General features: G+C 37.1%; 1 protein-coding gene across 1 annotated transcript in view; it reads left to right on the top strand.

Annotated features, from left to right (window-relative positions):
* Positions 1 to 1,234: 1,234 nt before the first annotated feature.
* The window catches only part of FOLH1 (folate hydrolase 1), a 68,990-nt gene continuing 44,603 nt past the window's right edge, over positions 1,235 to 25,621 (top strand). Inside the window, exons 1-6 of the mRNA XM_045892829.2 lie at positions 1,235 to 1,448; positions 3,419 to 3,527; positions 8,735 to 8,921; positions 16,642 to 16,743; positions 23,760 to 23,885; positions 24,716 to 24,902. Of these exons, the coding sequence (XP_045748785.1) occupies positions 1,331 to 1,448; positions 3,419 to 3,527; positions 8,735 to 8,921; positions 16,642 to 16,743; positions 23,760 to 23,885; positions 24,716 to 24,902 (829 nt within the window). The 5' untranslated portion in view covers positions 1,235 to 1,330. The remainder of the gene's footprint in view (positions 1,449 to 3,418; positions 3,528 to 8,734; positions 8,922 to 16,641; positions 16,744 to 23,759; positions 23,886 to 24,715; positions 24,903 to 25,621) is intronic.

Here is a 25,621-nt window from a genome sequence, read left to right on the forward strand (position 1 = left end):
GCTCAGATCATGATCTCCTGGGCCATGAGATCTAGCCCCTCGTCAGGCTCTGCCCTCAGCTGGAGTAAGCTTGAGGATTCTCTCTCTCCTCTCCCTCTGTCCCCCCCGCAACTCCCCACCCCCGCAGCCCTGCTCACACATACTTTCTCTCTAGAATAAATAAATAAATCTTAAAGCAAAAACAAAAACAACTGCAACCTTTGCCAATATTTATTCCCAATCAGCTTCTGGCTGCGTTCTTACTTTTATATTCCAAACAAATCTCAATAAGTTTTCACTTTGCTCTGTACAAATCACACTCATCTTGCTTCTTATCACACTGAAATCACTAACGTTCTCTGATTATTCTGCTGTGTGTGGAATATGTCTACTTCATCTGTCTGGAGAATGCCTTCTCATATTTCAAGTTCTTTAAGGACCACTCTTTCTTTTTAAATGTTTATTCATGACCAAATTTGTGGTGTAACTTTTCAGAATAGCTTTTAGCTTTAATTCAATATATTAAGTTCTTATATGAATCAGCTACACATAGAAATTTTTGTTATGCTTAGAATAAAAATTGCATTCATATCTATTCTTGAAAATATTATAAAGTTACTAAAAACAATATAGGAAATAATTTACATATTGATATGGAAATCTTCATTATTGAGTAAAAGAAATAAATTTAAAATTATAGGCATATATATAAGTTCTTACAAAACAAAAAGAAAAAAGCAGAATACTCAATAGAAAATAGCTTACTTTTGAAGAAAAACCACATTTGTCATATTTAAGTAAAATGCAGTATTTTTGTTATTTTTTATTACTAAGTAAAACTTGCTTATTATTTTAAGAAACACATATAGAAGTATAGGAAGTAAGAAGCTCAAGTAAATCTTTTACACCCCTCTCTCCCTGCCCTCACCATACCACCCTCCAGAGGTAAATACTGTAAACATTTCGGCTACCCAGACATTTTTCTATGCACACACACAAAATACTTTCAAGAAATACGAAATGAGATCATGCTCTGCCTTTATTTTTTTAAGACACGTTTTAATTGCTGTACATCGACATACAGAAAAGTACACAAGTCACAACTGTACAGCTTCAGCACGCTGAATTACCAGCGTTTGCACTTTGTAAGAACTCCGGAGGCTGATTGGTTCAGAGTGAGCTAGAACTACTTTAGGGCGGAGAAACTAGAGTCCGGGGCAGGGGGCGCTTTCTAGCCCGCAGTAGCTGGAAAGCGCGGCGCTGGTGGGAGGAAGCGTCGGTTCCGTTGCCTCGCTGCTGCGGGGCCACAGCAGAGGCACAGGTCCCGGGAGGCCCCGCCGGCCGCGCCGAGATGTGGAATCCCCTGCACGAAGCCGACTCGACCTCTCTCGCTTGGCGCCGCCCGCGCTGGCTGTGCGTTGGGGCGCTGGCGCTGGGCGCAGGCCTCTTGATCGTCGGCTCCCTCTTCGGTAGGGGCGCGCCGGCCAAGCGCACGCCGGAGGCTACCCCGCGGCCCTGCGGTTCCCGGGACTCGCGGGTCGCTGCCGAGTGCGATCCTGTTGCGTGTTTCCCCGGGGACGGTGGTTTGGGTTGCGGGAAGGTGGGGAACGGGCCCCCGCGGGTTAGCTGGGGGTCGCTGGGGACGGGGCATAGTGGGGCTCTGGATAGACTATGGTAGGAGTGGTATACCCCACTCCAGGGTAAGGAGTGGAACGCAGGGACCCTGAAACGGGACTTCCGCAGGTGCCATACGCTCGAGCCCTTTGAGAAACTGGTGCATTTTTAGGAAGAGCTGGGCAGTTGAACCAGGTTGTCCAGGGAGCTTTGCAGGAAAGGACTCTCACCTGTTTGGGGTCTTTAGTTGTCTTGTGCTTGGGCTGCCTCATGTATGCAGTAGGTAGACGTCAAGGCATTGTTGCACAGGGCCTCTTTTCTCTCCTCATTCTTTCGTCCTTGGGAGTTAAATAATTAGAGGAACATTTGGAAACTGGCTATTGTCAGCGCTCTGAACAGATCTTTACCGGTTGCTCTGTGTACTGATTCGCACACTTAACCCAACTTCCTAAAGAACCAGGGGCAGCACAGACAAGCTCAGACTCTGAATTTTAATTTTGACTCTGCTACTTCTTTGTGGCTTTGAACAATTTACTGAGACTCTCCTGGCCTTAGTTTTTCAGTCTTTATGATGAGGAGAATATCTGTAATTTATTAGGAATGGTAAATGAAATAGCGCCTAAACCTCCTAGCACAGTGTTTGGGTGTTGGCACTTTTCTTTATTCCTTTTTGATGATGAGATGCTTCTAACTGGATGTTGGTGCACAGGACTAGTTTAAGGTAATTCACCCCTGCTCTGAATTCACCACCCAGTGGATGACACGGAATAAGTTCTTTATTAATTGTTAATTTTTTCCTAGGATTCTCTGCTCTCCTCTCCCCCACAGGCCTCCCACCTCTTCATTTTGTTCATTTTTCAGCTCTCAGTTCAGTGTGTCCTTCCCTGATCCCAGTCGAATCCAAGTCCTTTTGTTTTATGTACCAATGGAATTGTATTTCCATTTGCTGCCACCCATTTATTTCAATATGCATGTATATATGTGTGTGTGTATGCATGTATATGATTAATAACTGGAAAGTTCCATGAAAGCTGGATGGGCAATTTTGGTAGCTATTTTATGCCCAGATTGTATCATTTCTCTAAATAAAGCCTGTAAAGATGCCTCATTTCCCCCAGATTAAAAGCCCCTACAAGAGCTAATTGCTCCACATGATCTGGCTACCCATTCCCTCTGGTCTCTGTGTGCACTGGGCATCTTGCAGAGCCACTGGGTAAATTGTAGTTTTCTTGTAGCTTTCTAAAGTTCAAAGTCTCAAGCCTGCTTCAACTGGAAACACAGAATCTCAGCACATTTTGTTTTAGTTTCTGAAACAACAAATTATAAGTCTGAGTTTCCTTCAACTCTGAAATAATTTATGTACTTGAAATAGATTCATCATTAATTCATTATAAACATTTACTAAATGCTTATTCTGAGTCAGCAGAGGAGAAGTCGCTGTGGATAGAAGCTTTCAGGAGAAAATAGGTATATTTCCTTTTTGCCTTAACCTTTAAGAGATCTTGTTTATCCCCATTAGTTGAAGCATTTTTAATTTTAGTGGTCCTTTTCTTATAAAACATTTTGTTTTTTTAGAATAACAGCAACACCTGTCATTGAAATTGAATTAAAAAATATGTTGTGACTAATCTGTATTTAAAAAGTGTTTCCATGATTTTTTTTTTCCAGTGGAAGTGGCAAGAGAAATTAAATGGAAGAGAATCTCAGTTAATACTGGAGGTCATTGATACTTTGTGTTTCATGCATGAATAGATACAATAATAAGGAAAAATAGGTCCTGTTTGTGAGCTCATGTCTCATTCCTATCTTTGTATATATTTTACAGGATGGTTTATAAAATCCTCCAATGAACCTACTAACATTGTTCCACAGCATAATGTGAAGAAGGCATTTTTGGATGAATTGAAAGCTGAGAACATCAAGAGGTTCTTATAGTAAGCATATACTGATGGCTTATATGGGTAATTTGTTATTCTGTTCAGAAAGTTTTGATTCAATATTTTGTATACAGGAACTGACTTTTTTTAAAAGTCTTATTTGTTGAAAACTTTGTATCATATTTCATCTAGACAGGATTATACTTTAAGCTAAACTGTATCACTAGAGACAATTTTGGGCAGGAGTCAGCAAACTCTGTCTGTATAGGACCAGCCCCTGTAGGCCAGCTGATCTCTGTCACAACTACTCAGCTCTGCTATTGTAGCACAGAAGAGGCCGGAGAAAATACATAAACACACGAGAGTGGCAGTTTCAGTAAAACTTTATTTATGGGTACTGAAATTTGAATGTCATATATGTCATAAAATATTCTTTTTTTTTTAAGCTATTTAAAATATAATAACCATTTTCAGCTTGTGGACTGTACAAAAACAAGGAAGTGGGCTGGACTCCTGTTTTAGAAGACAACATTGTATTTTAGTCAAAAGAATAAACTTGGACTTTGGACTCAGATATACTTGAATTTAAATTCCATCTTTGCCCATTGACAGTAAAATCACTTGGAGTGAATACTTAACCTTCCTGAGCTCTCATTTCCACATCTATAAAATGGTGACCATGATATCATTGTGACAAGGATGAATTAGCATATATGTGACATGGTGTGAAAACTAGCTCCCTGTTTCCTGAAATAGCTATCTGTAGTGTAGAGCAAAAGATGTAAATGAGTAAATTTAAAGAGTATTTGCAAAGCAGCTAAAAGTAAAAAACACTTGTGTAGAATGATTGTATGTAACTGATTAGAATACTAACTTTTTCATTTTTTTTTAAAGATTTTATTTATTTGACAGAGAGAGACAAGCGAGAGAGGGAACACGAGCAGGGGGAGTGGGAGAGGGAGAAGCAGGCTTCCTGCGGAGCAGGGAGCCCAATGCGGGGCTCAATCCCAGGAGCTGGGATCATGACCTGAGCCGAAGGCAGACGCTTAATGATTGCGCCACCAAGGCACCCCTAGAATACTAGCTTTTTCAAGGCAAAATACTTGGAGTTCCTGATAGTGATTGAAGGATTTCTTTGTGAATACAGATTATAATTTTATATAAAAGACAGTTATATATATATATATATATATATATACACACACTCACACATATGCATAGATATACACACACATGATCATACAAACACATGTCTAATTTATTTAATTATTTATTTATTTTAAAGATTTTATTTATTTATTTGTCAGAGAGAGAGAGCACAAGCAGGGGAAGCGGCAGGCAGGAGAGGGAGAAGCAGGCTCCCCGGTAAGCAGGGAGCCCAATGCGGGGCTCGATCCCAGGATCATGACCTAAGCCAATGGCAGATGCTTAACCGACTGAGCCACCCAAGTGCTTCCTATTTAAATTACAATAGAATTAAAACTATGAATAAAAATTTGCTAGGCACCTTCCAGGTGTTTGGAAGGGCCATTTCCCAAGTGAGAGACCCGGAAGCTTAAATTTTGTGGAAACCCCTCCTCTGCCTCTTGGACTTCTTTCACTTTAATTATGTATAGTAGATAAAATAATAGTGGAGTTCTGGCAAGATATAATGTTCACTCCTAGACAGAGCTGCTGTCCCTGCTTCCTTTCCTAACCTGTGACACGGACTGACTGACCGGCAAAGAAGAAAAATGAATGCCTTCATTTCTCTTTTTAAACCCTGAATAAAATGGAAGCAGTCAGTTTCTTGCTTATTCTCCATGACCCCAACCAAGCTCCTCTAACTGTTTAGAACTCAAGGATTTTCACCATTAGCACAAAAGAAAGAAATTATGAGAACCCAATTCATCCCTCTAAGGACCACAGAATCACCAGAAACCTCCTGGACTCTCCAGATTTCCCATTTGCCATTCTGCCATCAAAGAGCTTTCAATCTAATTCTGCCCATAGGCCTCAGATCTTCCATCTTACCCTCCTTCGCTCTGCTACAAAAAATCCTCTCTACTTCCAAGTTGTCTGCCTCTCCATAGTAGCTGGCTGGAAGGATCAAAGTAGGGTCTGTTTTTTCTGCCTCCCTTGGGATACAGGGTTGTCCTGTTTCCCTTCTGTTTTGTCAACACCTGATTGAATTCTCAGCTCTGTTCACTACTTTGCATCTCTTTAGGGAAACTTTCCTTCTCTTCCTGGTTCGGAAAGACAAGATTATTTTAGAAAACTCTTAGACCTCTGGGCTCAGAATTTCCCTGATATGCCTTTGAGTACCACTTCTGCTTGGAGTAGCTGCCTTCCAGGCATCTAGCTCCTGGAAGCACTGTTCCATCATTTGTAAATCAGATGCAATGTATTAAAACAGGAGTACTAACAGCTCTCTTTATTAATTGAGATGATGTAATGATATGTGGAACTTTTCTAGCCAGACAGAAATATGTGAGCCCATTTTTGAATACAAGTTGTTGGCTATTGGGGATGACCTGTAAATTATTACTTTTTAAGAAAACTTGATATTTTAGTAGGATTGACAAATTACTTGCAACACACTTCGTAATTGATTAAAACAAGAAAAATTAAGAGCTGCAGTTTGAGTTACCGAATTGAGCTACAGACAGATCTTTGGAAAATAGTGAGGTAGCAATATTCTCTGTGGGTACAGATGAGAAACTGAAGATTTAGCCAGGATTATACAGGTTAGTGGCAAAACTTCTACTATATCACTTATAGGATTTTATCCAGTTAATTTATTTATCATTGGAAATGGGTTTTTTTCCTACTCTTCATTAGGATCAGCTTTGCTCCAAATGAGTGGGTTCCAGCCCTGATTGTAGCACAGTGTTATATCCTCATTGGTAATGACAACACTGTTATAAGGAATTTCACTTATAATAGCCAGGTCTGATAATAATCAGTTCCTTCCCTTCCTTCCTTCCTTCCTTCCTTCCTTCCTTCCTTCCTTCCTTCCTTCCTTCCTTCCTTCCTTCCTTCCTTCCTTTTGTGGTGGGGAGAGCAGGTTCAGGACTCCCTATTGGCAACTGTTCTTTCTCTTTTTAATTTTTTAAATTTTCAAAAAATTTTAAACTTTTTAATTTTAAATCTTTAATTTAATTTTTTTTCTTTAAGATACTCTACCCCATAACATGGGGCTCTAACTCATGACCCCAAGATCAAGAGGCACATGCTTTACCAACTGAGCCAGCCAGGTGCCCTATTTCTACATGTAGGGGCAGAGTTATCACTGTGACTTAAGGAAATATGTATAATCTGCATCCACTTTGGTTATGTTACAGTTTGTGATCTGTGTAATACAGAAAAAAAATAGCACCATGTTGGCTCTTTTTCCGTTATCTCTGCAGGTAATATAAACACCTCAGCTGCCTCTTAAAATTGTGTTATTTTGTTACTATGTTTTGCAAATACACATTAGAAATTTTGTGTAAGTTGTTGTAAGGGAGCAAGAATGTCCTATCCCCTTCAAGGTACTTCTAGCACCCTGACACAAGACAGATTCATAGGAGAAAATCAAACTTAATAGTGTATGTGTGGGGAATCCATATAGACATGAAAATTCCAAAGACAGGCAAAATGAGGTATATGAAAGGAACACACTTCACAAGGTGATAAGAAAAGCAGCTGTTTGATAATTAGATATTTGCCCTACTATACAGGTGGATCAGTCAGATAAAATTTATCTCTGCTAATAACCCTTATTTTGAGAACAGCCATCAGTTTAGATTCTATGTTGTTAAGGGAGCAGCAAAAGTTTCTTTGAGCCTGTAGAGTTTTGATTGCCTTCAGGTCAGAATAACGTTCATGCTAATGTGGCCCATCTTGGGGCAGCCCACATTCAGCCCCTATAGTGTTTAGCCCTTAAACATTTTTTGAATAAGGATCTTGATACTATCTTTGTAAATACAATTTAAATTATTTTAATAGAATTATAAAAAATTATCACAAGAACTCCATTTTTTAAAAATTGAGAGTTATTCTTCTTGGCAGTTGATTTGCCAAGTCAAAAATTAAGATAAATTTACAGTAAAAGTAAACATTTGAAAATGGAATCATCATAGCCATGTTGCCTATTTATTAGTTTTTTTAAAAAACCCTATAAGGATGAACATGTGTTGGTTTTAGAAAAACCTACATATTCAGAAGCAGAAGTTTGTGAAGATCTAGAAATAAATGTCTTTTTATGATACATAATGCTTTGGCATGTGCATTTTTTTCTTTAAGTGGGTTAAGATGAAAATACCAATGAGCTGAATCTTCAGGGAAACAAAACATTTCCAGGAGAGAAAGAGAAATTTAAACAAACAAAAGCACCAGTATCCAGACATATTAATGAGAAAGTAGTAAACTTGTGAAAGTATTTTTGGTAGCTGAAATTCTGCCCACATAGCTTATTCATTAGAGATATTACTGGTCAGGCTAATTATCATCATTGATTTTTAAGTGTATTACTATGCATGATGAATGGAGTACAAGAGATTTAGTCTGAGCTTCTCAAAATATGTTTAGATTATTCCTTAATCAAGATACTTTATAAAGGCTGCTAATCAAAAAGTTTCTTGGTCAGGGGCGCCTGGGTGGCTCAGTTGGTTGGGCGACTGCCTTCGGCTCAGGTCATGATCCTGGAGTCCCAGGATCGAGTCCCGCATCGGGCTCCCTGCTCGGCAGGGAGTCTGCTTCTCCCTCTGACCCTTCTCCCTCTCATGCTCTCTGTCTCTCATTCTCTCTCTCTCAAATAAATAAATAAAATCTTTAAAAAAAAAAAAAAGTTTCTTGGTTGGCCATAACTTGAAGTATTTAAAAATAAATGTAATTAACAGTTATTCTTGGCACGTCACAGCTTGATATTTTGTATGAAAATATTTTTACCTTCTAAGTCTATTTCACACAGTGAAATAAATAATTCCACGAAAGTTCTAAGACGCATGAGTCTTCACTTCCTCATCTACTATATAGGGAAACACCCAGTGGATTGCATATAACAATTTTCTACAAAGATCAGTTTCTCCAATTTTTCTCTTGAATGAGTACAAATTAGAGCATGAAAACTTCAAAATATGCTTTGAAAATCTATTTGATGCGATAATAGCACCACTTTCCTTTTTTAACGTATCACATTTCAAAGCACGTTTTAAATGTCAATCTGCCTTCCTTGGTTGTTCATTTGGGATAAAGGCTGACTAAACATTAATTTCTAACCACTTTCAATTTTTGTTCACCAGTAATTTTACACGGCTGCCACATTTAGCAGGAACAGAACAAAACTTTCAGCTTGCAAAGCAAATTCAATCCCAGTGGAAAGAATTTGGCCTGGATTCTGTTGAGTTAGCCCATTATGATGTCCTGTTGTCCTATCCAAATAAGACTCATCCCAACTACATCTCAATAATTGATGAAGACGGAAATGAGGTAAAACAAAGAGATAAGAAACTACCCTCATCTCTATTCTTTTCAAACACCTTTTATGAAAGAATGCCCTATACTATCTCTAATTATTGATGGAAATCAATATTATTGAAACTTGTCAATGTTGTCTTTAATATCTCATTACCAGTGTCAACTCCTTTCCTATGATGTTTGAATTTAATGTGATGTTGGAAAAAGTCTGAGAAATTAATGCTTGATGACAGTTGTATTTTCTGTTTTTTAGTATTGTGTGCTAATATAAAATATGATATATTAGTAATTCCAGGCAAGTAAAATAGACATATCTTTTATAGATACTGTATAAGTTTGGGGGTGTGAGGAAACCCAAGACGCCTGGTATGTAGTTTGAGTCCGCAGCTTTTTATTGGTGCTTAATGATATGACTCATATGATCATGTATTCAGCTCTGTGCCCAGAACTTGGATGTGGACATTTGAAGGGGGAAGAGAATTGGGAGAGAATGTCTATAGAATGATTATCTAATGAATTTATAATCTTGTTTGTAAGTTAGGGTACATACTTGAGTAAGAAGAGATAATACAAGTGATTGAGGTATTTCTTGTCATGATACGTTCAATATGAAAGTAAAACTCATTCGCTTAACCCTATTTAGCATACCTTAGTTTTAGAGCTACTGTATCTTAACTGAAATAGCCCTTTTCAATCCAGATAGTCTCCCTCAGTCCTTTTGTCAGTTGGGCCTTTTCAGTTGTAAATAGCTTCAAATATGTCCAGCTTGATCAGTGAACTGAAAATGTCATGTGATTTAAATACATATAAATTTAAAAATTTTTTCCTAATATGTCAATCACCTTCTATCAACTAATGGATTAGTCTTTTAATGGCAAATATGTTGTTATGTTTTGCTGTCAATGATGTAATTCCATGCTAAATTTCCTAATATGATTTGAAACTTTCCATATTAACTACTATTTTAAATTATTGTAGTTAGTTGTTTATCTTTTTAAAATATTAACTTATCTCAAAATTTAAAAAGTATTTTTTAAAAAAAAGTTATGTGGAATATCCATATACTGCATATGGTCCCATAACATTTGTTAAATAAGTGGGGGCATATCTATATAATTAAGTACTAAGCAGTCTATAAAAGTATGCTTAGGAAAGTTATTTAATGATGAAATAAGATATAGATTATGTTAAGTATATATATATTTATATATATATATATAAAACCTCTGTCTTGATCTGTCTGATTTGGGGATGATCTATACACAATGAGGAAAATAGAAAACTTGCACTTCTTTTTTCCTTCTTCTTTCACTTCCTAATTTTGACTGTGACTTTGCTTTTATTATTCCATTTCATTGTTTGTTTTGCCATTATAAGCATTTATTAAACTCTTCAAGCCTGTCACATAATATAAAAGTATCATGTAGAAACATCATTCTGGAGATTTTCTGGAATGGTGTTAGCTGTCTCTTTTGGCTTCCTAGACCAATTTCTGTTGGGATGGGGAGTGTTTTCCCCACACATCCAACAAGCAATTCTCAGACACCAGTTGGGTGTCCTATAATTCGACTCAATTCTGACACTATTTACCTGGAGATAGCATCAGATTCCATAGGTAAGAGTTCAGTCTCATAAGACTGCCCCCTCCCCCACCCACTCAGATGCCAGTTGGGTTTCCTATAATTTGACTCAATTCTGACACTATTTACCTGGAGATAGCATCAGATTCCATAGGTAAGAGTTCAGTCTCATAAGACTGCCCCCTCCCCACCCACTCAGATGCCAATTGCAAGCCCAGGTTGTTAACCTATTTCTGACCTACGAGCTGTAGACTGGAGGTTCCAATAACCCCCCTTCAACTCAGGACGCCAGTTGAAAGCCCAGGTTGTTAACTGTATTTCTGACAGACGGGCAGAAATCAGAGGTTCCTATGATTCCCTCCTCAGGTTTGACTAATGTGCTAGAGCAAATTAACATTTGCAAAAAACATTTTACATTCCAGATTACTGATTTATTAAAAGGATGATAAATGATATGGATCAGTAGACAGATGAAGGATGCATAGGAAAAAGTATGTGGGAAAGAGCAGAGAGTTTCCACGCCCTCTCTAGGAGCCCCAATCCCCTCCCATTTCCATGTGTTCGCCAACCCAGAAGCTCTCTGAACCGGGTCTTTTGGGTTTTTATGGAGGCTTCATTACACAGGTGTGATGATTAAATCTTAGCTATTGATGATTGATTCAACTTCCAGCTCCTCTCTCCTGGTTGAGAGGTTGGCAGTGGGACTGAAAGTTCCAACCCTCTAATCACTAAGTTGGTTCTCCTGCAACCTGCACCCATCCTTAAGTGGGGTCCAAAAGTTACCTCGTTAACATAACAATAGACACATTTGTTGCTCTCGTCAGGAAATTCCTTTTAGGAGGTTTTAGGAGCTCAGTGCCAGAAATGGGATGAAGATCAAATATATATTTATTATAAATCACAATATCACACTGCCTAAATCTTCCTAATTTTTTAAAAGCTATATCATTAATTCATTTTCCTTTTTTATTTTCATCCAAAGTACATTTGAACATAGTCACGTACTTCTCCAAAATGCCTTGCTTCCTCCCTATTTCTTGAAGCAAGCAATATTCAACTGTTGACACAGAATGAACAAACCTTTTAAGTTTTATTTTTTTTAAAGATTTTATTTATTTGATAGAGAGCGAGCACAAATAGGGGGAGCAGGCAGAGGGAGAGGGAGAAGCAGGCTCCTCTCTGAGCGGGGAGCCTGATGAGGGCCTCGATCCCAGGACCCTGGGATCATGACCTGAGCCGAAGGCAGACACTTAACGACTGACACCCAGGGACCCCAAACCTTATAAATTTTAAAGGAAAAGGAAAAGAGTTTTATTTGAATCCAAGTTAAGGCAGCTGCCCAGGATACACGATTTTCACAAAAGAAAAATGGAGCATTCGGGAGGAAAAGGAAGAGTAAAAATCACGTAATAGGAAAACAAAAGTGACTTAAATGCTGTGTATCAGTAATTAGAAAAAATTTAAAGGAAAAAACTGTCTGATTAAAAATAGCATATCAGACTAAGTAAAATCAGCTGTGTACTATTTTATAAGGAGTGACTTGAACACAACATCACAAGTCTGAAAGTAACAAAACTGAAAAAGAAATACCAAGTAAATATTGACTTAAAAAATGGTTTTATCTTATAAAGTAAATTTTAAAGCAAAGTCAAAAACCTTATTAAGAGATAAAGAGGGTCACTACCTAAGTGTTTCTATTCACCAACAATTCTAAAATTGTTTTTATCTGTTAAAGGAAAAGTTACAACAGGCCCAAAATTGAATTACTTGTACTGAGACCCACTTAGAAAACCAAGATTTAATACCTAACCTAATGCAGTTTCAGCCTCTCCCAGGAATGTGACCTTTAACTAGTCAATCTGGAATTACCTGGTCAGCACTGATGAGGTAATCCACCCAAATGACCCCCTTTGTCCCCTAAAGGACAAAAATTAATAAGGAAAAAATACAAGGAAAGCATAAATAAATAAGGAGTTAAGAAAAAAAAAAAGAGGCATATCTATAGATGCTGCACAGATAAGAAAGATAGGAAAAGGTAAGAAAATACTAGGAAGAAGTATGCCAATAATTCACAGCTGAGATGAAATGGAAAAAACGTGAAATTTGACACAAGAATGCAAAATCCAAATAGTTCTATAATATTGAAGAAATTAAATCAGTACTTCAAAAACTCCCACAACACAGAGCATCAAGACCAACTGGTTTTCCTTTAAGTTTGAAAGATTAAAGTAAAAGATCGTTTAAATATAACACAAGCTATTTCAAAGAATATTAAAAACTCAACTCATTTTTTAAGGCAAGTATAATCTAGAAACGATAACCCAACAAGCAAATTGCAAACAGACAGGCCAAATGTGTAATGTATGTATATGGATAATATAATTATCATTATGAAAAAGAAAAATTGCATACTCATCTCAAAAAATACCCCCCCCAAAAATTGAACAAATGAAACATAAATTCACGATAAAAACTCTTAGTAAACTTGGAAAGGAAGTTAATTAACATCACCTGATAAAGGTCACAGCAACTATCAAAATTTTTTTTTTTGTTAAAGATTTTATTTATTTATTTGAGAGAGAGAGAATGAGAGAGAGCAAGCACATGAGAGGGGGGAGGGTCAGAGGGAGAAGCAGACTCCCTGCCGAGCAGGGAGCCCGATGCGGGACTCGATCCAGGGACTCCAGGATCATGACCTGAGCCGAAGGCAGTCGCTTAACCAACTGAGCCACCCAGGCACCCAGCAACTATCAAAATTAATGGTGAGACATTAAAAACATTCCCCTGGAATTTGGATATCTATCACTACTTTGTGACATTGTACATGGCCCTGGTCCTGGGCAGGGGTACAAACAGTGATGGGAGACCGGGAGTGAACCTAACGTTATGTTATCCCAACTAGAGCACCAAATATCTACCTTTTCTTTCTTTCTTTTTTTTTTTTTTTAAGATTTTATTTATTTGACAGAGAGAGACACAGTGAGAGAGGGAACACAAGCAGGGGGAGTGGGAGAGGGAGAAGCAGGCCTCCCACCGAGCATGGAGCCTGATGCGAGGCTCTATCCCAGGACCCTGGGACCACGACCTGAGCCGAAGGCAGCTTCTAACTGACTGAGCCACCCAGGTGCCACGAAATATCTACCTTTTCTGAGGCACACAGAACCTACCGTGAAACTGTATCAATTACTACCCTTTAAAAATCCCCACATCCTCCATTTAGCCCATAATTTTTCTGACACACATAGCGTAGGAAACCCATCTGAATCATTGGGAAAGATTATAAAAGAAATTGTAGTAAAGTGCAGTACAAAACCATCTAGAAACAAAGTCCTTGCATCAGCACGTCTTTCAGCCAAGGGAGTATTCAAGTTGATCTCACTCAATTTGCCTATATGGTAATCTTCACTTTTACAGCCTCTCTGAACAAGTGGATTTTAGAGCAAGTTTATGAGTTATTCTAACATGTGGGAGAAATTTGTAAGGTCAGGGAAACAACTATTTTGGGTGACTTTATCAAAGATAGACTATATACCAGAGAGCATTGCTCACTTTCCAGAATTCACTAATGTAGCCTCAAATTATGTATTCTCAGTGTAACCAAAACAGTTTAGTTTACAAATTTTGTGACATAAAAAAAGGCAGTATATAGTTCAATCTATAGCATATGTTATCTTTGTGAACAAAGATAAGATAATGTGTCTATATATATTTAAAATATTTCTGGTAGAATCTGTAGAACACTAGTCATATTGGTTGCCTGTGGAAGGAGGAACTTGTGTGTGTTGTGCAGGAGAGTAAAAGTTTACAGTTTACCACAGAACGCAGGTCTGAAGAGTCACAATAATTAAATTTCACTTGGACATGGTGATGGTACAAAACCATTAATAGGTGTGACAGAGGGACAAAAGCAGTTGAACTGTCACAACGTTCATAGATAACGCCTAAATCTGAAACACTGCATGTTATTTAAAGAAATAGAGGTAAATATCCCCCAAATCAACTCCTGGTTGTGATAAAAGAAAGGGAATTTTAGGGCCACCTGGGTAGCTCAGTCATTAAGTGCCTCCCTTTGGCTCAGGTCATGATCCCAGGGTCCTGGGATCGAGCCCCACATCAGGCTCTCTGCTCAGCGGGAACCTGCTTCTCCCTCTCCCCCTGCTTATGTTCCCTCTCTCACTGACTCTCTCTTTCTCTGTCAAATAAATAATCTAAAAAAAATCTAAAAAAAAAAGAAAGGGAATTTTCAACTTTTCATGTTTGTGGGCCCTGCTTCTGGGCTCCCAGAGAAGCTGTACTTGAACCTTTACCAAGGTCAAAATGACTCGGCAAAACCTTAAAGTATATGTGGGCTCAATCAATATCTCTACAAGGCAAACATCTTAGAATACTTTCACTTTGGTCATACCCTACCACTTTATGCCCATAATTCTAATTCAATCTTGTTCTTGTCAACTTGAATAATACTTGCTTTTCATATTACATACAGTACATATTTATTCATTTTTTCCACGTATTCAGGATACCTTGCTTACCAGTCTTTCTGAATCATCTTAGAGCTTCTTTTAGAGGCTTTGTTTTGTTGAATGATATCCTTTAGAGATTTTCTTTAAGTGAATATCTGTTGGCTCCAAACTATTAATTTTTGGTAGAAAATGTGGCTTTCATTTAATTTCCTTTTTTAAATTTTTTTGGAGTAGGAGGCGGGGTGCATAAGGGTCCACACCCAGCTCGCAGCCCAACTCGGAGCTCAGTCGCACCACCCTGAGATCATGACCCAAGCTGAAATCAAGAGTCGGATGCTTAATCGACTGAGCAACCCAGGCACCCCCATTTCATTTTCAAAAGGAAGGATGTTTTTGTGGGACCTAGATTTGTAGTTTGGCAGTTACTGTCCCTTCACACATGGAGAGAATATTTGACAGCATTATGGCTTTCGTTATTGTTGTTGAGAAGTCAGCTGCTAATCTGTTATTCTGTTTGGGTTTCTTGTATAATCTCTCTTTTGTAACTTTTAACATTAAATAGTATATTGAATATCATAATTTTACTGCGATGGGTCTGGAGGTAGATTATTTTTTCGTTAGTTTGGTCAGGATTCATTGGACGATCTGAATCTTAAGAGTTCATAATTTTTATCAGTTTGGAAAATTCTTAGTCATTATATTTTCAAATTTAGCTCCTCCACAGTCTTTTTATTCTCGTCTCTCTCTTTTTTTAAAGATTTATTTATTTATTTATTTATTTATTTATTTATTTATTTATTTATTTTTAGAGAGAGAGAGCGAGAGCGCAGATGTAGGGCAGAGGGAGGGCAGAGGAAGAGAGAATCCCACGTAGACTCCATGCTGAGCACGGAGCCCAACTTGGGGCCCGATCCCACAAACCTGAGACCAAGACCTGAGCTGAAACCAATAGTCAGATGCCCAACTGCGCCACCCAGGTGCCCCTCTTTTTTCTTTTACAGATCCTCATATATATATCCAATGGGTTTGTCTCTAGTGTATCCTTAACCCTGAAGGATGTTGTTCTTTGGCAACCCAGCGTTATGCTTGACCATCTCAGAATTTCTTTAAACTCCTGTGCCTTTTGTTTGGGCTCTGATGGATCCAACTAAGGCAAAGGCAGACTTTAGTGCAATCTCTCAGGATTCCTGCTTTCACGCCACTTTTTTGGCTTCTGAGTATTCCTTTTTATTTTTTTTTCCCAATTTGATGATACACTTAAAAATATAATATTTTATATTTAGTTCAGCATCTTTAGTTCTTTTCAGTGTGAATGTTGTTCAGTGTATCTAGATACTGTTAGATATGGATCCCCCCAATGTAATTTTTTTTATTAAAGTGAATTTGGTATTTAATTTGTTGCTAAATAATTATCTTAGCAATGTTATAAGGGATTGAGATTACAATACAATGATACTTTTTATTTGGGTGTTAAAATTTTCCTCCTAAATCAAAGCCTGGTGCTTTATAGATCCTCCCTGGGTCTTTGGCTTATTCTTCTAGCACAGTGCTGGGTATTTGATATGTATTTTCAAAATACAAAATACAAAACCCTCTACTGACAAAAATGATAATGTACATTTTTCCTTGTTTGCTTGTAGTAATCAAACTTTACCTAACTTAGTTTTGACTTATATTTTGCTTTTCCAGATTTTCAACTCATCATTATTTGAACCACCTCCTCCAGGATATGAAAATGTTTCAGATGTTGTGCCACCTTTTAATGCCTTCTCTCCCCAGGGGATGCCAGAGGTAAATATGCAATGTAATAATATACAAATAACAAACAGAACCCCCTCATACATGCAGGCAACAATTGAACAGCTATAAGGAGATTTTTTATATAATCCAAATTTACCCCCTTTTCACAGTTAGGACAGTAGAATTTCTTAATAAGAAAAAGCACTATTTATTGTTTTGTTGACAGTTTTTAAAGATAAAATTTACTGCAGTGAGATGCAGAAATCCAAAATGTACATTTATTGACTTTTGACAAATGTATATACCTGTGTAATCCAAACCCCTTAACACACAAAATATTACCATCATTTCAGAAAGTACCTCTGTGCCTTTTCTCAATCAGTACCACACCCCTTACCCCCTGCCAGTGAATCATTCTAATTGTTTTTGCTACCATTGATTAGTTTTGCCTATTTTAAAAATTCATATTGATGGAATTGTACAGCATGTAATCATTTGTGTCCAGTTTCTTTCACTAAGTGTAGTCTATGAGATTCATGTGTTTTAGCTTTTAATTTGTTCTTTTTTATTGCTAAGTAATTTCCATTGTATGAAAATACAGCATTACTTACTACTGTTGCATAGCACTGATTAGTTTTCAAAGAATTTGAATAAGAGTATTGTTGCCATTTTCAAATGAAGAGCATGAATGTCCATTCTAGAAAATTTTGTGTGGTCTACTCAATAAAGCAGTGTGCATAACTATCATCTAAAATTCTATAGTCAATCCCCAGATTCGTGTGAGGTACTTTGTTTTTTATAAGAACGCTAAATTTGAAAGAGTTGAGTATAATTATTAACATCTTTTTAAAAGTTGTCTCTCCTATTATAATACTTGACAGTAAGTAAATTCAATTTTGGATGTATTGGGTTGAAGTGCCTGGGATATATTCACAAGAAGTTGCTAATTGACAGTTGGGTATATTGGATTGTCACTCAATAGAAGGCTCTTATTGGAAACATCCTAGGTAAAAAATTTGCTTAATCAATTAGGATTTATTGCAAGAACATAAGGATGATTTAATATCAGGAAGTGCCATATCTTTTAATAAGTAAGAGAGAAAATACTATTTTTATTTTCAAATGTATTGATTTATTAACTTATAATTTAAAAACTTGCAAACTTAGAATGAAAGAGTATTATCCATTGGTTGTATGAAGTTCACTTCAAATGAATAGTTTACATCTTAATGGTATAATATTAGAAAAATTCTGTCTAATATTTAGCACATAAATAGAATGCTGGCAATCATAATTATTCCATAATTGACATGAGATAGGAATGAGGCATATAACAATTGGAAGTGAAGAGATAGTATATTTTAGATCTTAGGTGTACTGCAGTCACTTAGACTTAATCCAAGGTTAAGGTACCTCTCATCTTTGTTCTCAGTCTCATTCCTCTTCCCCTGCCCAATGTATTTATGTCCTTTGCAATGCATATATTCTTTTTTTGTTTGTTTTTCTTTAGAGAGGGAGAGAGTGGGGGAGGGATAGAGGAAGAGGGAGAGAGAGAATCTTAGGCAAGCTCCATGCTCAGTGGGGCTCAGTCTCACAACCCTGAGATCATGACCTGAGCCGAAACCAAGAGTCGGACCCTTAACCGATGGAGCCACCCTGATGCCCCAGCAATGTACATATTCTTGAAAACATATGGCTTTAGTTTGTGTTTGATGTATTTTAAATTTATGTAAATAGCATTAAACTTTAGGTCTTACTTGTTCTCTTACTCTTTCCAGTCAGTGGCCTTTAAAAACTCTATCCACGTTGCTTTATGTCAGGGTAGTTCGTTACTTTTTACTTGTTGCCTATCATCCCATGCTATGTGCACACCACATGTAACTTACCCATTCTCTGAGCCTCGAGCGCTGCTTTACTCCTAAATCCTCATCACCACAGTGTTGCAGCGAATGTCCTCATATGTGTCCCCATCTGGGCTTGCAAGGGTTTCTCTGTTTACAGTAAACCAAGTGTGGGATTGCTGTTTTGTAGGAATATTTAATTTCACAATGTCCAGACTGTAGCAGTTGGTTGCTTCCACTGACACTAAATGAGTGTTCCTTTTTCCTCATATATTTTCATCAACACTTGAAATTATATAACTTTATGATTTTTGCTTTTTGTTTATATAACTTTATTATTTTATTTTAATTCACGTTTCTCTGATTACAACTGAGGTTGCTCATCTGTAAACATATTTATTTATTAGCTGTTCTGGTTTTTATTCTGTGCAATGACTAAGGATAGCCTTCTTCCTGTTGAATTTCCAGTCTTTTTCTTACTGATTTTAAGGGTTTCTTAAATATTTTAATTATTTATTCCATATTGGTTTAAATATTACAAACCTTTTTCTAATTTTTCACCCATTTGTTCATGTTATCTAAGTTCCCCTTTTCTTATTTTTTTAAGGAATTTTTTTTTTTTTTTTTTTGATTTGAGAGAGAACAAGAGAGAGCACGAACGGGGGAAGGGCAGAGGGAGAGGGAGAGGCAGACTCCTGGCTGAGCAGGGAGCTCATACCCAGGACCCTGGGATCATGACCTGAGCCAAAAGCAGACGCTTACCCGACTGAGCCACCCAGGTGCCCCAAGTTGTCCTTTATTGAAAAGGTATCTTTAATTTTAATATTGCTCAACTGTTCTCTTTATGTTTTTATACTTTGGGTCTTCTTTATTAATTCATTATTTACAGTGATATATCTGTATAATCAGAATATACAAAAAATACTAATATATCATTATTTAAAAATAACAATATTATCAGATTGAAGATAAGTATATATGGACATAGTGTATAATAACAGGAAATATAACAAAAAATTTAGTTTAAAATAGCCATAAAATATAAAATACAAGTCTTCAATGAGCATGAAGTAGTTGAAGAGCACTGTGAAATTTATTGAGCAGTGAAAATATTACATATAAAGAAACTTTATGTTTCTAGATAAGAAGACAGAATGCTATAGGGAGAAAATTATTCCCACATTAGTTTGTGGGTTTAATGTATAATCAATTGACATCCCCAAGTAATTTTTGGACTTTGACAGAATTATTCTACTCATAAGAGTCATAGAGATTATTAACTCATTTCTTTCAAGTAGACCTAAACTCTTCTTGATTAATGGGAAGATAGAGTCTGTGATCCTGCATGAGATTCTTGTTTCTGTTCAAATATTAGATGAGTTTGCTGGCTGATGTGCTTCACTGGATCACCTGTAACTCAGCCAGTGCAATGCTAATTCTTTTTAAAGTTATGTATGTCTGTGCTTAATCTATTTCGCTGTAGGGGTGCCTGGTTGGCTCTGTCAGTGAAGTATCTGCCTTCGGCTCAGGTCATGATCCCAGGGTCCTGGGATCAAGTCCTGCATCGGGCTCCTTGCTCAGCAGAAATCCTGCTTCTCCCTCTACCTGCTATTCCCCCTACTTGTGCTCTCTCTCTCTGATAAATAAATAAATAAAATCTTGAAAAAAATAAAAATAAGATAAAATAAAAATATAATCTAATCTAGCGGTTCTCAAACGGTGGTCAGCATGTACCGTGATAATCCAGAAGGTTTGTAAAACACCAGTTCTAGCACCCACCCCCTTGAGTTTGGGTAGGTCTTCATAGTTCATTTCCAACAAGACCCTAGGTGACACTGATTCTGAGGGCTTAAGAACCATGCTTTGGGAGCCACTGGCCTTGTCTCCTGGTTCTGTTTCAATTAACAAGAGCAGGAAGATGGAAGCTTGCAAGAAATGGAAAATTCTAGGCTAACAGTGCAAGATTGTATTTATTCCCAGTCATAGAACAATGGTACAGTGTAAACTTTACAAGAAAGTCATTGTCTGAAAACAAAGCTTTTTTTCTAATTGATGGTGACAACTTGCATTTGTGAAGTGCCCAGAGGACATATCTATCACATTTGTTTTCATTTTCAAAGTGTACTGTCATTTTTTTTTACTTTTTTTTATTATTATGTTATGTTAATCACCATACATTACATCATTAGTTTTTGATGTAGTGTTCCATGATTCATTGTTTGCATATAACACCCAGTGCTCATGCAGAACGTGCCCTCTTTAATAAAAGTGTACTGTCATTTTTAAACTAATGTCTCCTTCGATCCCTCATTTGTTTTGTGCAGATTGCAGATTTATCAAAAGATAGCCACATTTTACAGACATTTAAGGAAGTAGTCTCCCCAGAGTTAGTGATATTAAATAGGGATAAGTTTCAAGTAAGACACCGACACTAAGACAAAATTCACTGAAATTAAATTGATTAATAACTCTATATTCACAAAATAAGAGCGAGCTCCAGGGAGGGCTAACAATTATAAATGAGACATACAGTACGGTTATTAATAGTGCATTAATATTGCATTGTCTGAGGAAGAAATATAAGAGCTAAAAGTAATCCCTTTACTGAAGCAAAGATTCAAATATCACTTCTCAGTCGACTTTTCTCGTTTAAATTGCATGCACCTAAGTACTAGTTTACTATTTGCCTATTCTGTTTAAACTTTGAAACAATTTTCTACAGCACTTATCACTTTTTAATATACTATGTAATTTGCTTATTAGTTATTATTTTTATTATTATCTTTCTGCATTTCACATGAATGTAAGTTCCTCCAAGGACAGGAATGTGCTGTATCCCTAGTTCGTAGAACACTGCCGGGTTCATAATGATACATTTTCAACAAGTTTGTCAAATAAATCCTGGAATTAGTTTGGAAACAGTTTTATTTTAGTATCTGTTGTACATTTGTTGTGCACATGCTAGGAGAAATGTAGCCGAAGAGGGAAACTAAAAATAAAATTATAGGATATGAGAAGTTGTCCAGCCCAGGGACTTCAAACTAGGATGTGTGAAGACTTCCGAAGGCAGACATGAGATTGTTTTAAAGAAATCCATTTCCACCACCAGTTTCTCAGGGTGCAGTTATGTTGGACTGAAAACTAGCCCATGATCAGGTCCTGCTGGTACTTCCTTATTTATAATCATTTTTCTCTTATTTTTACAAATGAAAGACATCTCTCACCCATCCTAAAACAATATGAAGCATATCTCTGAGTTGTAACTATCCCTGAGGTTCTGGACAAAGAGACAATAGTGAAAGATTCTCATAACTGGGTAACAAGAGATTTGGCAAATCAGATGGTTTGCAACTGAACAAAATTAGATGAGCCTAGTTGAGCGTCTAGCTGACATCATTAGAATTAACTCAGATAATAGATCAGTGTCTGTGATTTGGGCGTTGTAACTTGGAAGGAGTTTATATAACTTAGTGAAAATTCTGCAACAAAACTTCTTTCACTCCCATCTCAAAGTTTCTCAGAAATTTGGTCTAAAAACAAGAAATGTGAATAGAACTAATGTGGAGTCCTGTGTCATTCTAGCAACAATTTATTCATCCAGTGACCTGATGTTTTAACATCTAATAGCATTAAGAAATATATTTCAAGTAAAATTTTGTGCTTGGGTATCATTTACACAAATTTGTAATATTGTTAGACTCAATCTGATACTACTAATAATTAGCTTACTCCTAAAGAATTTTCTTAGCGCATATGTCCTGTCACAAGACATTTTAAAAAATTCAATAGACACACACACACACACATACACACATATATATGCACATACACACACATATATGTATAATCTTAATCAAAGGAAGTTTGGCAGTGATCAAGAAAAGACTTCCAAGCATTCCCAAATCCTAGGTGACAAGACACTGAAATGGAATGTAGCATGCTAATTAATTAAGAAGTGTTCTCTTGGGATCAATAGTTGTGTCAGGGGAGGGAAGGGAAGCTGGATTGAGCAGAGGGAGCAGTGACCCTCAATGGCAGCTCAGGGACAGGCTTGGCTGACCTGAAGGGCATTTCTGGAGTCAGCAGAGCTCTTCAGAACTGTCCTGGGTTGGACTAAAATGTCCAAGGCTTTATACTTCCCACTGATCAGTCATGCACTGTGTGACATCCCAGGAAGGGGCATGACTTTGAGCAGAGTGGTTGTCTGTAGCTGAGGCAATTCCTAAAGAGGCTTGAGAACTGAAGGCTGTCTGCAGAAAACCTTCCTTGCAGCTGGAACAAGAATGTCTTCAGCGAAGGGAAATCTGGACAGCACATCCCAGTGTCCAGCACAAATATATTTTACTTTAGAGTAAAATTCTTTGGTGAGGGGGGGACAAGATAGAAGTTCGAGGAGAAAATGGGTGATAAAATTCTGACTGAAGAGTGTCTTCCTGTATTTTTTAAATGAATGATGTGGAATAGTAAATCAGTATAGTGTGTATATTCCTTTGGATGCATATAAAAAGTGATGTAAAATTGCTTCTCAAAATATTAATAGTTATAATATGCTGGAAATTGCATTTTTGTAGCTACTTAAAGTTATGATAAGCAATTTTAGATGTCAAGTAAATATATGAGGGGCTGATGTTGAGGGAGTTTCAAAATTAATTTAGGGAGTAGGTGAGAAAAAAATGAAGAATCCTGATCTCATCTAACAGGTCATTTTGCAAATGAGAATCCTGAGACTCAGAGATGTTATTAAGATTTGCACATAGTCATACTAGTAATATGAAACCAGACCCGTAAAGCAGCTATACTACCTGACCTTTCTTCCTTACCTGGTGGTAGTGGAGACCCATTAGGCTACTAGTGTGAAGGAACTTCTAAGAATGAAGCTGTCCTCAAGGGTTTCTTAACCTAGGGTGCCTGGACCCCTTCAAACTGCATGCGGCAGTATATATATTCATGTACATTTTGGGGGGATCACTTCTATAGCATTATAGCCACTCTAGAGGAGACATATATCAACAAAGCTTACTGTTAAATTCATACATCTCTAACTCAGCCAGTTGTCCTAATTCAAGTTCATTTCTCCCTTGAATCTCTTATAGGAGTCTTGTGCTTTTCTGACTCTCTTGCATGCTCTTGCCTCTTCCCTCATTCAAAGATGTGAAACCGTCCTAATGCAGAGAAACCTCCTTGTATTAAATCGTGCTTGTCCTAAACCATTCCTGGTCTCAACAGGGTGATCTTGTGTATGTTAACTATGCACAGACTGAAGACTTCCTTAAACTAGAGAGGGACATGAAAATCAATTGCTCTGGGAAGATTGTGATTGCCAGATACGGGAAAATTTTTAGAGGAAATAAGGTAAAAATCATTTCTTTTTTCCTTTCCCCCCATATAAAAAAATATCTTACATGTGTAGAAACATATCCCTAAAACTTTCTGAGGACCATGATCCTTTCATATTCTGTAACACGGCCACCTTATGGGGAGGACACATTTACTAGCTTATAGACAGGGGTTTTAAATTGGGTCATTGGAGTTTGAACCAGTGTAGAAGTTCAAGGAGAACAAAGCATATTTTTTCATACCTGTAAATTATGCCTGTGGTCTACGTAGAAGCATTCATTGGATTTGTTGTTGCCATCAGTATCTTCGTTTTTTAATATTATCTTTGAAAATACTAAATTCAATTTTAATGTGAATTGTTAATATAGGTAATCAGAGAAACCAAATTCTACATAGCAGTTTTAAAAAATTACTATCACTTGATCTGTTCATTTTTTTCCTCTTTTGTGAGAAATTAAATTTCAAAAATATTCCCTCCCAGTCATAAAAGATCTGGCCTATGGAGTCTGCTTTCTTCTTGTGCTTCTAGACCAGTGGAAGAAACAGCAAGTTCTTGCTATCACTATTGTGGACATTTCCTAAAGCTACAGCTCTGAGGGATGATCCATCCCTAGAAACCCATTTTTATTTTATTATTTTATTTTTTTCTTAGAAGCCCATTTTTAGAACCTGAAGTAGGAAAAAGCAAAAGCCAGTACTCTGTGAGATGTCCTTTGTTGTAGGTCTAATGATAAAGGATTGAAAATAAAGTTTGGCTATTCATTTAAGTGTAATTTCAAAAAAAAATTGATATTATCAAATCTGGAACAACCAACCTGAAATAAGAGAGACATTGTTCTTTCCAGGTTAAAAATGCCCAGGTGGCAGGGGCCAAAGGAGTCATTCTGTACTCAGATCCTGCTGATTACTTTGCTCCTGGGGTGGAGTCCTATCCAGATGGTTGGAATCTTCCTGGACACGGTGTCCAGCGTGGAAATATCTTAAATCTTAATGGTGCAGGAGACCCTCTCACACCTGGTTACCCAGCAAATGGTGAGTGATAGGACCTTAATCATCATGGGAAACTAAAAAAAAACCTTTTTAAGTGATTTTATTAAAGGATTTTGAGATCAAGTATGTCTTTTCAAAATTCTCTTTGCATCTAAGAAGTAAGTTAAAGAGTTTCAAACTCTGGAAATTATTGGTTTATGTCCCTTATCTCTTATTTGGAACCCTTGGGCCTGATGGGTTTTAGAACTCTGATATTTTCAGATATTTAAAAGTAATATGGGGCATATTCTATATATTGCCTAACACTCAGGAGACTGGGCTAGGATACAGGAAGCAGGCATATAAATATTTTTGCAACAAAATGTATGAATAATCATACTAAGCAGAGGAAAATAATAAATGATAAATAATATGAATAACCACATGTCTGCTCAAACTAGATTTTGCTGTCAAATGAGTTTGCATCAAATCAGGTTTTGATGCTAAGCAAATTCCCTCCAAATTTATGGTTTTTAAGTTTTTGGATTTCCTAGTTATGGATAAGGGATAGCAGAAAAGAAGTTCTATAAACCTCCGAAATGGCACATTTAAAATATAGAGTCCTGGGGCACCTGGGTGGCTCAGTTAAGCCTCCAACTCTTGATTTTGGCTTAGGTCATGATTTTGTGGTTGTGAGATCGAGTCCACATCTGGCTCCATGCTCAGTGTGGAGTCTACTTGAGGATTCTCTGTCTCCCTCTCTTTTAGCCCCTCTCCCTCCC

The sequence above is a fragment of the Mirounga angustirostris genome, unplaced genomic scaffold (genome assembly GCF_029215605.1).
Source record: "Mirounga angustirostris isolate CCGP_5_RB_7025 unplaced genomic scaffold, mMirAng1.0.hap1 SCAF_13, whole genome shotgun sequence".
Classification (NCBI taxonomy): domain Eukaryota; kingdom Metazoa; phylum Chordata; class Mammalia; order Carnivora; family Phocidae; genus Mirounga; species Mirounga angustirostris.